Source organism: Cnephaeus nilssonii (assembly GCF_951640355.1).
Source record: "Cnephaeus nilssonii genome assembly, chromosome: 12".
In the NCBI taxonomy this organism is placed as follows: domain Eukaryota; kingdom Metazoa; phylum Chordata; class Mammalia; order Chiroptera; family Vespertilionidae; genus Cnephaeus; species Cnephaeus nilssonii.
The window spans coordinates 51,115,738-51,130,865 of NC_137083.1; the positions used below are offsets into that span (position 1 = coordinate 51,115,738).

Sequence of the window (15,128 nt, forward strand, 5' to 3'; positions counted from 1 at the left end):
AGATGAGATGACACTCATTGGTCCTTCTAATTTAGTTTATTGTGTGCCTTCATCCATGACATTTTAGAAATAGCACTGCTGTTTTCATTGGCCTCAAATGTTGTAAGAAAGTTGAAATGAAAATGGTGAACTCTTTTCTATACATTTAGGGCCAGTGAATCCTATAGTTGTAAGAGACCTTAGCATTCTTCTTGTTCAATTTCTCACATAACATGGAAATTCCATCTTAAATAGATGGTCAATCAGTCTCTGATTTAAAACATTCACTGACATGAAGGTCAGTCCTAATGAAACAGTTTTCTTCAAAGAGGGTATTCCAATTGTTATGAAGTTATTTCTTGGTCTAAGATAAAATCATCTCCCAATATTTCTACTGTGAATTCTGATTCTTCTGTTGAAGCAGGATAAAACCTTCACACTTTTGCTTATAAAACATAGCAAATATTAACTTCTCAGAAAATTTGAATGGGGAACTGATAGATAAGAACTCAGTTATGAATTTTTCTGGGATTTTTGTTTTAGTGAAATTCAGATGGATTCTGGATTCTAGAAGGATATAGTGTCAGACAGACAAGAAAACAGAAGCAATGGTTTAATAGTTACAAGTCAAACTTCAGAATACCCACTCTTTTAAAAGTGGTAGAAATACTTTAAAAAAATTGATAAGCCATAAAAAAGTAAAGATTCATGATAAATAATATCTTTCTGTTAGGGTTAAGCTATACAATATGTTGAAGGTTCTATGAATATGAGTATATAGTTAGAGCTTTAACTTTAGTCTAGGACAGTGGTTGGCAAATCGCGGCTCTCGAGCCACATGCCTCAATCAGATTGAGGACGTTTTTAGCAAAGGCCAGCTTAGGAGTACCCTAATTAAGTTAATAACAATGTACCTACCTATATAGTTTAAGTTTAAAAAATTTGGCTCTCAAAAGAAATTTCCATCATTGTACTGTTGATATTTGGCTCTGTTGACTAATGAGTTTGCCGACCACTGGTCTAGGATATTGATCAGGATTTTTTAAAATCCTGGGCTATGACCTATCAAGGTATTCAACCAACATTTATACTGGTGAAATAGAGTAGAAAATAATGTAGAAAATACCATGTACCTTGCACACTTTCCCATAATAAGGATTCAAGTACATGTATGCATATATATAACTCTATATGTAACATATACATCATGCACACACATACAGATATAGGATACACATATCCATATGGAGGATAAGAAGGTGACAGGCAACATCTGATCATGAAACAACATGATCAGAATAGACCATCTGGGTACAAAAGTCAAAAGACAAAGTTCTCTCTTTTACTAGTAAATCCAGATCAAGGTGTGACAGTCTGCTTGCCATTCTCTCAACTTAACTCAAGATTATGCTGTCAGTAAAAATTATAAGGCTAACAAGAAATTCATATAATGAAGGCATAGATTTATGAGATCACCTCATAGGAGGGTCTGGTCCATCTTCCCATTCTCATGTGCAGATAGAGATACCAGTACAAGACCACAGACCAGATTCTCAGTGTGGCTCTGTGTGCACTGCGATGTGGGAACACACACGGGCAAACCTCTGATGGGATCACACTGACCGGGAAAGTGTCCACGGCTGTGAAGGCAGTTGCAGTGTTACCATATTGTGAACAGTGGTGAAAGCTTGAAAATACAGGTAAGATTTACTGAACACTGTAAGACAGGCGTCCTCAAACTACGGCCCGCAGGCCACATGCGGGTGTTTTTGCCGTTTTGTTTTTTTACTTCAAAATAAGATATGTGCAGTGTGCATAGGAATTTGTTCATAGTTTTTTTTTAAACTATAGTCCGGCCCTCCAACAGTCTGAGGGACAGTGAACTGCCCCCCTGTTTAAAAAGTTTGAGGACCCCTGAAAGAGAATACTAGCATTTAGTTTATCGCAGTGAATAAAAATTTCCTTCTATGTCATTTGCAATGCATAGTATTCACGTAGTAAGTGACTAACAGGACAAAGATATCCTTGGAGATATTTTCTGAGGAAAGAAACAATGCACATATCCACCAAGTTAGTCACTATAAACTCCCCTCCCCCCGGGCATTCAGATGTGAGCACCCTTATCTTTTTCCCAGGGAAATGGGGGGAAACCAGTCTTCAGTCACAGAGTTCCTCCTGCTGGGATTTCCCCTCAGCCCAAGGACTCAGATACTCCTCTTTGGGCTCTTCTCCCTGTTCTACACCTTCACCTTGCTGGGCAATGGGGTCATCCTGGGCCTCATCTGGCTGGACTCCCGACTGCGCACTCCCATGTACTTCTTTCTCTCACACCTGGCCATCGTTGACATGTCCTATGCCTGCAACACAGTGCCCCAGATGCTGGTAAACCTCCTGAGTCCAGCCAAGCCCATCTCCTTTGCTGGCTGCATGACGCAGACCTTCCTCTTCTTGACCTTTGCTAGCACCGAATGTCTTCTCCTGGTGGCAATGTCCTATGATCGGTATGTGGCCATCTGCCACCCCCTCCAATATTCTGTCCTCGTGAGCTGGAGAGTCTGCACCATCCTGGCAGTGACTTCCTGGACTTTAGGAGCCCTCCTGGCCCTAGTATATATAGGCCTACTCTTACCATTGCCCTTCTGTGGACCCCAGAAAGTGAATCACTTTTTCTGTGAAATTCTAGCAGTTCTCAAACTTGCCTGTGCAGACACCCACATGAATGAGATTATTTTTTTGGCTGGGGCAGTATTTGTGCTGGTGGGACCACTCTCCTCCATTGTGATATCCTACATTCAGATTCTACGCGCCATCCTGAAGATCCAGTCAGGGGAGGGCCGCCGGAAAGCCTTCTCCACCTGCTCCTCCCACCTCTGTGTGGTTGGACTCTTTTATGGCACAGCCATTATCATGTATGTAGGGCCCCTACATGAGGACCCCACCGAGCAGAAGAAATATCTCCTCCTCTTTCACAGCCTTTTCAATCCCATGCTTAATCCCCTGATCTACAGTCTGAGGAACAGAGATGTCAAAGCTGCTCTGAAGAGGGTGCTTGAAAAGGAGAGAACTTCATGAAAGCCTTATAGAATCAGGAAACAAGTGAGCTTAAAGGGACCTGTGGACTCATGTCACCCAGTATCTACACAAGATACACAGACATGCTCTAGGGCATCCTTTTCATCTTTAAATTTCCCTGTGACTCCCTCCCAAGAAAGCCATTCTATTTTTCTCCCTCCTCAGTGCTGCACAGAAAGTAAAAACCTCTCCCAACTATCTGCATGTTTGCATGTTGCACACACTTTTAATATGGTATGTGAAATATTCTCAGATGAGGGAATACATTTATATATTCCATAATCAGGACTTGTAGACAAAAATGTAGAATAAAACAAGATTTCAGCAGAATATTTAAAATATAGGCATTGAGAGAGATCGATTACCTAGTAGTTATTTAAATATTTTAAATTTGGCAACTGTCATCTTCAAAAATTGATCTACATTTAAAATATTTGGCTATGTTCCTGCATATTTCTATGTCAGTTAGTGATGTTTTCTAAGCTATTATCAACTTAAATTAGGAAGAGCATGAGCCATGACTTTAAGGAAAAGAAGATTAAGGATGTGACTGGGATGGAACTTGAACAAAACCCCAAGGGATGTCATGCTAAAAATATACAGACATATTGGAGTTTTCTCAGTGGCTGTCTTTCTCTGCTTCTGGAGTGTAGGTGGAGACCCATAGATCATGGAGATGAGAAGCAGAGAGAAGAATGGAAGTAGCTGAGAGTCCTTGGAAGAATTATACATCTCCTCTCATTGGTTTGGTGAATTGTCTTTATGGGAAATGACCAACACTTAGAAAAAACATTCTGTCAAATAAGAATAGACTGTAATTGTTGGGGTGACTAGTTGACCAAGGCTAAAATGATCAGAAATGATTTTTTTTTAATTAAGAGATTTGAGGTAAGTTAAATAACCATTTTAATCACACATGAAACTCCAACACTTAATTTTGAAGTGATAGAACACAGTAAAGAAGTAGTGGAAAAGGATATATAAAGAGACTCAAGCCTTCTGAATTCTTAAACTGTATCAAAGGGGAATATTTAACTTTCAAAATAATGGTGTTTTGTGAAAAGTATTTTTAAAGAGGAAAATATATGGATTTCTTTCATACAAAGTACTCCTTTTATAAGGAAGTCTGTTGTGTAGACATTACTCTATGATCAAGCAATGGTTAAAACCCATGATTTTGAATTCAGATAAAGCTGTTTATTTATTTATTTATTTATTTATTTATTTATTTATTTATTTATTTACAGAGTTCTGCTATTTGCTAGACATACAAACTTTTACAATATACTTAAATTCTTTGCAATTTAGATTTATTATGTGTAAAATAAATTCACTAATACTAAGCTCACAGTTTGTTGTGAAGAGGAAATACTCTGCAAAATGATTAGCAGAATCCACGAGTTACAATAGGAGCTCAATAAATGGTATTTATTCATATTATCCTCTACATACATTCCTCATTTTTAAAGAACAAGGACTGTGACATAAATGAGACAATGTAAAATGAGATTTGCTACTATACTAGACAAAGGCAGGACTATTACAAAAAAAGAGCCTTTTATGTTATACAAATTGCCAATATTTCAAGTAATTTATGAAGTAAATGACTCAAAGAATCTTTCATTTGCAATATCAATTCTCTAAAGAAATAATATTTAAAAGTACATGGATAAATACAGTCAAAATTGCTATATATATATGTATGTTACACACACAAAATGTGCATTCCTTTTTATTTTCCTTTTTTTCACTCATTGCTATGTAAGATTCATTCAGGTTGTTACATGTGGCTCTATTTCATTAATTTTAATTGTTTCATAGCATTACATTGTATAAACCTATCACAATTTATCTATTGCATTTCTGGTAGTGTATTTCTAGTTCTCTACGATTTTGGCTATAATAAATAGTCCATGAATATTATTGCACACAGGTTTTGGGGAACAGATGTAATCATTTCTGTTGGACATGTTCTCAGGAAAGTTCTGGGTTATGAATGCCCTAGACTTGGGTCTGCTTTGGCTTGAACATCTGATAGGCTGCCGATATCATTATTGGTATCATTTACTTATCACTTACTATGTTCCTCACACTGAGATAATGATGGTAAGACAATGATGAGCCAAATACAGTTGACCCTTGAACAACAGGGGTTTGAGCTACATGGGTCCACTGTTAGGTAGATTTTTTTCAATAAGTACTGTAAAGTGTTTCTCTTCATGATTTTCTTAATAACATTCTTCTTTTGCTTATTTTATTGTAAGAGTATAGTATATAATACATATAACATAAAAACATGTTAATTGACAGAATTTTTACTTTTCCAGAATGGCAGATAATAAATGCTCTTACATCTTAGGCTGAGTTCTCTCTACTACTTGCTTTTGGCAACTTCAGTAGTTTCAGTAGCCTGGGTTCTTCCAATAAAACCTGATGTAAAAGCTTATGTACCAACATTTAATTATAAATGAGGAAAAAGAGGAGTGAGACAAAAGGGTAGGGAAAGTGAGTTCCATAGTAGCCAACCTTTCAGATGACCCCTCCTATTCACACCTTTGTGTGATCACCTCCTCTTGACTTAGTGTGTTTTTGCAACTGATTTGAAAAGTGAACATCAATTCCTCTAAAGAGTTCTAAAGTTGATAAATTAATTAATATAGCTTATAATGAGTCATTTTAATATCATAGTTAAATAGTCAAGTACATTCTATTAAACAAAAACCTGACCAGCTTGAGGCAAATTTCTTCAATCATTCCAAATTCTGCTTTTTACAGCCTCTGCTGCAGGAGTGAGGGGTCCCAGGCACCAGGCCTCTAGTACAGTAATAATAAAAATGACTGATTTCTCAGTTGGAATTATGGAGGTCAGAGGATAATGAGTAATATCTGTAAAGTGTTGAAAAAATAACTCAATCAAAAATTTTATATACAGAAAAATATGCTTCTAAAATTAAGATGAAATGTACATCTTCCCAGACAGAAACAAAAATAAAAAATAAAACAAGTAAGCAAACAAACTAACCAAACCAAACCTGAATCTTCCTTGACAGCAGGTCTATACTGCAAGATACTAAAGGATGTATCTTTTTCCAGCTAAAGGAATGACTCTTGTTGGTAATGGGTAATAAATTTTTTCTCTGAGTTTTAAAAATACTTATCTTTGGTTTTCAGAAATGTCACTATAATATGAGCAAGTATCATTTTATACCAACTTATCCTACTTGCTATATGCTGAGATTTCTGTATTTATGGGAGCGTATCCTTCATCATAATTGGGAAATTTTCAGAAATAATTTCTTCAAAATTTGCTTTGTCTCCATTTTATTTTTCTTCACGAGTATATGCTAGAATATTTCTTAGCACTTTCCAAGATATATTTCTGACTCAACTGCGTGTTTCATTTTATGCCTTTTTTGATAGTTTTCTATTAATCTTCATTAAAGTTCATTGGTCTTGCTCTCTGTTGGGGGTCATCTGTTATATTTATCTGATCTTTTCTTAATATAAGATATTATATCTTGCTATTTCAGAATGAATAATTTGATGTTTTGTAATACTTCACTGAAATATTACATTTTTTCATTCTTTATATCTTTGTTTCCCTTTCTTAACATAAATCATACTTATTTGAAGCCCTTATTTGTAACTTCCATTACTTGTGTTATATCTGGGACTTCTGCTGTTGACTCCTGTGTTATACTTAGATAAAGATTATGAAGGTTTTGTGCATTTCTCCTGAACAAGCACTTTAAACAGAGCCTCATCAGCTCTAAAGATTTAAAAACATTTTATATGCTGATAGCACATAAATTAGTATCTCATGCCAGGCCTCTTCCCAAAATGCAGTATTCCAGGTAAATGTTTACCTCTGCACATCAGTGTGAAACAGCAGTGCCCACTAACTTCAGATCTCAATACAGCAAACTCAGTGTCCTTGAAATCACTTAAAAGGCTCCAATTATAAGAGAACTAGAGGACTGGTGCATGACATTTGTGCACTGTGGGGGAGTCCCTCAGCCCGGCCTGCACCCTCTCGCAGTCCAGGAGCCCTCAGGGGATGTCCGACTGATGGCTTAGGCCTGCTTGCCAGCCGTGAGCCCAGCTCAGGGCTTCTGGCTGAGTGGTGCTCCCCCTATGGGAGCCCACTGACCACCAGAGGGCAGCTCCTGCATTGAGTGTCTGCCCCCTAGTGGTCAGTGCGTGTCATAGAGTCTGGTCGTTCTGCTGTTTGGTCAATTTGCATATTAGCCTTTTATTATCCTATCTAATAAAAGAGTAATATGCAAATTAACCCAACCAAGATGGCTATGGCCACAGAGAGCAGGAAGGAGGCTTGGGTTTCCCCGGCAATGGAGGAAGCCAAGCTTTTCGCCTGCCCTTGCCGGCCTAGGCCTCCACTCAAGGCTTCAAAGTTTCAATGATAGAAGATACATAAATCCAAACAGAAATGGCGGCAGCCATGGGGCTGCAGAGAGCAGGAGGCTAGGGTTGCCCCTGGCGATGGAGGAAACCAAGTTTCTGCAGCCCTGGCCTGCCTTGGTCTCCACTCAAGGCTACAAAGTTTCAATTATAGAAGAGAAATAAATTCCAACAGAAATGGCTGCAGCCACAGAGCGAGCTTGAGGCTTGGCTCTGCTCCAGGCTACAAAGTTTCAATTGTAGAAGATAAATAAATCCCAGATACCAGGGCCACCACTTGGGTCGCTGGGGGGCGTGGCTGACCTGCAAACCACCACAGGCCCCTCGCCCAGGCCACCCCATGCCCCAAGGGAACCCCCACCCTGATCCGGGACACCCTTCAGGGCAAACCAGCTGGTCCCCACCCATGTACCAGGCCTCTATCCTATCTAATAAAAGAGTAATATGCAGATTGACCATCTCTCCAACACACAAGATCGCTGCCCCATGTGGTCAAAGATCCTGCCCCCATGTGGACACAAGATGGCCACCACAAGATGGCCAGCACGGGAGGGCAGTTGGGAGGGACCAGGCCTGCAAGGGAGGGCAGTTGTGGGTGATTAGGCCAGCAAGGGAGGACAGTTGGGAGGGACCAGGCCGGCAGAGGAGGGAAGTTGGGGGTGACCGGGCCTGCAGGGGAGGGAAGTTAGGGGTGACCAGGCCTGCAGGGGAGGGCAGTTAGGGGCAAACAGGCTGGCAGCGGAGCAGTTAGGCATCAATCAGGCTGGCAGGGGAGTGGTTATGGGGTGATCAGGCTGGCAGGCAGAAGCGGTTATGGGCAATCAGGAAGGCAGGCAGGCAAGCAGTTGGGAGCCAGCAGTTCTGGATTGTGAGAGGGATGTCCGACTGCCCATTAAGGCCCGATTCCACCGGGCATTTGGACATCCCTCGAGGGGTCCCAGATTGGAGAGGGTGCAGGCTGGGCTGAGGGGCAATCCCCCCGCCCCCATGCATGAATTTCGTGCACTGGGTCTCTAGTATAGGATAAGCTTCAATCTCTATGAGTTTCCAAGTAAAAGTAAATATTTGTAATGGAAAATTTTGAGAATTTATTTCACAATAACACTTTTCAGCAGACAAAGACTGTTTACTGCCTAGGGAGAACACAGTCCTTTGAGGTGCTTGCCTTAACAAGTTCCATGGGGGCCACACACATCACATCATGAAACTTTTAAACCATTCTCAAGGGGGCATGGAGGCAGACACAGCCTCAAGATCAACCATTCAGAAGTCCAAATACGCGGTGATTGTACTGTGGTATAACCTATAACATATTACTTAAACCTGTTAAATTTTCATGACAAGATCCTTCTGAGTCGGGTAACCTGCCATTTTTCCTGAGTTCTCGCTTTTCTGCATAAACACCACACACACACACACACACACACACACACACACACACACACTCATTCACACTAACACTCATTCACACTCAGATACAGAGCTGTAAGTCAAGAGCAGCAGGGCAAGTTTGTCCTACTCTGGGAAGACCTAGAATGGTGGGAAGAAGCGTTGTAATTTGTTCCCTGGACTCCACAGGTATATGTGTGGGGACTGGGTTGGCTCTGGGTGATGCACCCTTGCATCCTGTTCTCATGGTCAGGACAGAAAGGGAGTATTCACTGGACCGGCTTCAGGCAGTAGGCGCTTCAGCTCCAGCCTTTTCTCTCTCTGAGTCTTCCTGTACTCTCAAACCCAATTCAAGGGAAATACGATAAAGACTATCCTCCTTATTGTATGTAAGCTGCTTAATGATTTACAGAAGAGCAGGACATAAGGCTGGCAGACATCCTCAGGTTTAGGAAGAAGAAAAAGCCATCTTTCCGAAGACCCTTTCCTTGCACTGTGCTGGGGGCTCAGAGTAACATCTGATACCCAGGCTGTCAAACAGCCTTCTCACTCCTCTTAGAACCCCTCTCTGGTCACATTTAGAGGGAGGGGCTGCTTATACTAGCTGTCCCTGTCTCATGGTATCAGCCTGAAAGGGGCACAAAAGCCACCTAATACTGTTGCCCCCTTTTACAATTGAAGGTGAAGCCAGAGGTGTTACACAATTTTCTTTCTTTTCTTCCTATGCTAAGAACCATTTTCTCCCACCTCCTAGAAATATCCCCCAGCCAGGAAAGGGAGAACACGAGGGCTTCTTTTCTTTGCTGCCCACTATGGAGGAGTTAGGGCAGGGCAGGAAGCAATCCTACAGGGATGTGATAAAAATTCCATTGTTTTTTCCGTGTTTCAGTGAAGCTGGTAGAGGAGTCAGATTAGCTTTTCCTGATTCAGTATTCCAGGTATAATGCCCAGGGATGGTTGGCCTGATTCCAGGGAGACCCTGTGTCAAATCCTAGAATGGGATCATGTGGCTACCATTGTCACTCACATGTTTGTTTGTTTGTTTAAATTTCACCTTTAACATGTATGAGTGTGTGTGTGTGTGTGTGTGTGTGTGTGTGAGAGAGAGAGAGAGAGAGAGAGAGAGAGAGAGATTCGTGGTCAGAGCACATGCCGAGGTTGCAGGTTTGATTCCTCGTGGTTGGGGTGAATGTGGTAAGCAACAATGTTTCTCTCTCTCCCTCTTCCTTTCTCTCTCTCTAAAATAATAAAAACATATTAAAAATACTTAAAAAAAAGAATCTTATTCTTTTTACTGCTCAAACATCCCTTACTCTATTTACTTATTATTTTCAAAAGGCTTAATTTTATCTTTTTAAAATACCATAGTAATTATTTTATAGCTCATATGTGTAAGATTTGCCAAATATTTTTCAAATTATGTTTTTATATTGTTTTCATATATTGACTTACTGTGGGTTCATTTTTATTCTTATTGAAGAATATACTTTATTATTACACTGGGGATCTCTAGGTCCTCAGTACCTTTTCATTTGCATATTTAATAATGCGGTACTTTGCCCTAATTCATTCAGGATTATTCTTGACAACATAAAAATTTAGAACAGCATTCTACTCTTAGCACATTAAAGATAGTAGCTTATTGTCTTCAGACCCTTTCCTGCTGTTAAGAAGTCACTTTCAGTTGAATTGTTGTTCCTATAAATATAATTGTATTTTACCTTTGATAAATTTTAGTATTTCCTCTTTTTTTTTTTGCAAAATTAAAAAAAAATATTTTCATTGATTTCAGAGAGGAAGGGAGAGGGAGAGAGAGAGAGAGAAACATCAAGGATGAGAGAGAATCATTGATTGGCTCCCTCCTTCACGCCTCACACTAGGGATCGAGCTTGAAACCCTGGGTAGGTGTCCTGACCAGGAATTGAACCGTGACCTCTTGGTTCATAAGTTGGTGCTCAACCACTGAGCCATGCAGGCTGGGCTACTATTTCCTCTTAATCCTGGAAAAAGTAAATTATATAAAATAGTTGAACAAAGACTGATTAAGAGTCAAATGAAATTATAGCTCCCATCAAATATCATAAACCTGATGAAATAATAAAGGAACTATAAAGAAGCAAACAAAACAATGGACGTAAAAAGAATCCACTTAAAAATCTTGAAAAGCAAAAAAAAAAAAAAAGTCATTAATTTTTTTTAAAAAATGAGGCAGATAGGATAAATTTCAACCTGTTGTCAGTCATAGAAGAACTGTACAATCCTACATAATAAAATGGTAATATGTAAATTACCATCACTCCGCTACGCCCACGATTGGGCCAGCAGGAGGCGCAGGGGGCGGGACTCAGGGTGGCCGGGGTAGCTGATTGGGCCAGCAGGACGCAGAGCTCGCGGCGCCACTGGCGCGGCGAGCTCAGCGTCTGTGCCATGGCTGCGCCGGAGGCTTTCGGAAGGCCTGGTGCACCGGCGGACAGCTGGCCAGCTCCCCCGCGATCAAAAGCCAAAGAGGGGGAGCTGGCCGGCTGTCTACTCCGGCACAAGGCCTTTCGAAAGCCTCCGCCACGCAGGAGGCTTTCGGAAGGCCTGGTGCACCGGCGGACAGCCAGCCCACTGGTGCACCAGGTGCATGATTAAATCATGCACTGGGCCTCTAGTTAAAATATAGTTATGAAATGTGTAGAACAGTGTGAAGACAGCAAAAGAGAAAAATACCCTAAAGGGTAATTAATTAAGAGACATAAGATAGGTTGACTGACTGCATCATTGTTTGAATAGGCATTCCAGAAAGTGTAGACACAGTGAAATTTAGAGAATGGAAGAAAGACAATAGTCAAAGAGATAGGGGAGGATAAATGGTGATGGAGGGGACTTGAGGTGGTGAACACACAGTACAATATACAGATAATGTATATAGAATTGTATACCTGAAACCTATATAACCTTATTAATCAATGTCACCCCATAAACATGTCAATAAAAAACATATAAAAAATTTACTTTCATTGAGAATTTATTTTTTATTTATTCTACTAGAGGCTGGATGCATGAAATTCGTGCAAGAGTAGGCCTTCCTTTTCCCGGTTGCTGGCACCAGCTTCCTTCTGGCACCCAGGGCCTGGGCTTCCCTCACAGCCCTGGCTTTGTCTGGAAGGTCGTCTGGTCTAATTAGCATATTATGCTTTTATTATTATAGATTCTATTCTCATAGTATATATTTTTATTTAAAAATTTATGTCCTCTTTAGTTATGAAAAATTCTTCATTTTGCTTGAGGGTACTTTATCTTTTTTATTGAACTTATTAAGTGGAATTGTTTTTTGCAAGTTAAGGACTTAGGTCTATTTTAAATTTTGGAATATTTTTGGATAAATCTCTTCAAATAATGTTTCTTTACTATTATTCTTTTGCTTTAGAAATTTTATAATATCTAAGTTTAGCCTCTCAGTCTATTATTTGTGTCTCTAAACTACACTTTCAAAAGTGTATTCCTTTGTCTGCCTATATTAAAATCTGGGTGGACTTAAATGCGACTTTCCAGTATATTACCTCTCTCTTTAATGTTAGATGTAGAAATTATTCCCTTTATTGATTTAAAAAAATTTTGTGGCTATATTTTCATTTCAACGGTTTGTAGTTAATCTGTTTTTATACACTGTTTATGTTTTCATGGCTACATTGTTTATTTTTTCTTAATGTAATAAGCATTTTAGTCAATATGCCTTTTAAAATCTATTGAAACATCCTATATTTTATGCATTTAATTGCATCTTGAATAAATTCAAGTTTCTAATTGTTTACTTTGTTTTTCCTCTTTAACATGAAATTTGTGTGTTTTCAAATTTTCTTTTACTTGATTTCAATTTGCTTTTTCAGCCTTTTCTCTTTCCTTGTCTTGTGATTTGAGTTTTTGTTGCTCCTCACTTGGCTCTGCACCCCCTAGTGTAGAATCAGGTCCTATGACAGTGTCTCAGGCTTTGGTGATTTAATGAGAGAGCAGCAAGCATACTGACTTTTTTATAGTCATCTTACCCAGAAGCCCAGTAGTTGTTCTATACCTCTTTCTATGGCCCCAGCCCAAGTGCTTAGTTTCGAGGAACCATATTTGTACCCCGCCTCCCAAAACTTGCTTTGACTCCATCCAAACTGAGTTCCAGGTATGACTCTATGCTTTCATCCTGGGAACATGTTATCATATTTCTGATTTATTTCTGGTATGTGGAAGAATTGTCTCATTTCAAATTCTGGCTGTCTATTTGGGTTTGCAATTTATATTTTGACCTGTAATTTTCATGTATTTCAAGTAGAAGAGAACTAAAGAACTCATCTTGAGCATAGCTCTTTACTTTAAACTAAATATACAACCAATAGTGTCAGTGCAATGATAAAATTAAGTGCCACTAAGCTTCAATTTCTGGGAGAAAACAGAGATTAGTATTAAATGATCTGTCTCTGTCTCTTCATATAACTCAGGTGATTATTGCTTATAATACTTTTCAAGGAGTATCAAAGCTTTTATTTTTTAAAGGAAATCTGAGACCCTACTTTTTATGTGAACTCTCCCAATTTTTAATATTGGTCAATATCTAAAGTTTTTAAGTATCTCTAAATGCCACATTTGCAGATGAGCATCACAGGACTGTGGGCTGGATTGAATCCATGGATTACTGATTTGTGGCTTCTGGCATAGATTCTCTCTGTATGAGGATATCATGTTTTTCCTTTTCTGCTTCTCAGCTCTGAAGTTTCTGTCCTAAGTGCAGCATTGTATTTACCTGTCAGAAGAACATGGGGAGCAACCAGACATGGATCACAGAAGTTATCCTGCTGGGCTTCCAAGTTGACCCAGAACTTGAAGTTTTCCTCTTTGGGTTCTTTTTGCTCTTTTACAGCCTCACCCTGATGGGAAATGGGGTGATCCTGGGGCTCATCTGCCTGAACTCCAGACTGCACACCCCCATGTACTTCTTCCTCTCAAACCTGGCCATCATTGACATGTCCTATGCCTCAAGCACTGTTCCCAAGATGCTGGCAAATCTTGTGATGCAGAAGAAAACCATCTCCTTTGCTCCATGCATTCTTCAGACCTTCCTGTACTTGGCATTTGCGGTCACAGAGTGTATGAGTTTGGTGGTGATGTCCCATGATCGGTACGTGGCCATCTGCCACCCCCTCCATTACTCTGTCATCATGAGCTGGAGAGTGTGCATAGTCCTGGCTGCCGCTTCCTGGATATTCAGCTTCCTCTTGGCTCTAGTCAACATTACTCTCATTCTGAGGCTGCCCTTTTGTGTGCCACAAAAAATCAACCACTTTTTCTGTCAAATCATGTCAGTACTCAAATTGGCCTGTGCTGACACTAGGCTCAATCAGATTGTCCTGTTTGTGGGCTCTGTGTTTGTCTTAGTGGGGCCTCTGGGCTTGGTGCTGGTGTCCTACACATGCATCCTCTTTGCCATCCTGAGGATCCAGTCTGGGGAGGGCCGCCGAAAGGCCTTCTCCACCTGCTCCTCCCACCTCTGCGTGGTCGGGCTCTTCTTTGGCAGTGCCATCGTCATGTACCTGGCCCCCAAATCCAGCCACTCTCAAGAACAAAGGAAGATTCTATCGTTGTTTTACAGCCTTTTCAACCCTTTGCTGAACCCCCTGATCTACAGGAGGAACGCAGAGGTGAAGGGAGCCCTGAGGAGACTGGGGAAGAAGAGATCACTGTGAGGGATGGCTAGGCGTATTCTGAGGTTGTGAGCTCATCCTCCTGATTCTGGGACCTTGGATGCTCTTTTGAGTCTTTTAATTTAATCAACCCGGAACTCTTTGTTTTTGGGCTTCTTATAAAATGAGAAAATAAATACTCTTCTTATTTAAGCCATTGATACCAAACCTGAGATAAAGTGTGAAACAGAAAATCACAGTCTAATCCTATTCATGAAATAGATGCAAATATTTTAAAGTCTTAGTAAAATAAAATAACTTTGCATTTTGATACAGTTTTTAGGCCCCAAAATGCAAGAATTATTTAACATAAAAACAAACATTAGGAAAATAACTTGTCACATTAATAGATTAAAGGATGCATGTCAGTAGGTCTAAGAAAGTTTTTGACAAAAATTAACTTTAATTATGACAAGTCTCTTTTTTGTTGTTGTTGTTAATCCTCACCTGAGGATACTTTTCCATTGATTTTTAGAGAGAGTGGAAGGGAGGGGAGAGACAGAGATAGAGAGACATCGATGTGAGAGAGACACGCACCCCAACTATTAGTGAGGAACCTGC

General features: G+C 39.9%; 2 protein-coding genes across 2 annotated transcripts; both read left to right on the forward strand.

Moving 5' to 3' along the window:
• Positions 1-2,118: 2,118 nt before the first annotated feature.
• Positions 2,119-3,051, forward strand: LOC307108541 (olfactory receptor 2A7-like; the record flags this gene model as incomplete). The annotated part of the gene is made up of 1 exon (XM_079786608.1): positions 2,119-3,051. The coding sequence occupies one exon, from the start codon at positions 2,119-2,121 to the stop codon at positions 3,049-3,051; it is 933 nt and encodes a 310-aa protein (XP_079642734.1).
• A 10,592-nt stretch (positions 3,052-13,643) lies between these two features.
• Positions 13,644-14,570, forward strand: LOC307108544 (olfactory receptor 2A12-like; the record flags this gene model as incomplete). Its single annotated transcript, XM_079786611.1, has 1 exon — positions 13,644-14,570. One exon carries the CDS (start codon positions 13,644-13,646, stop codon positions 14,568-14,570), a length of 927 nt encoding a protein of 308 aa, XP_079642737.1.
• Positions 14,571-15,128: the final 558 nt, after the last annotated feature.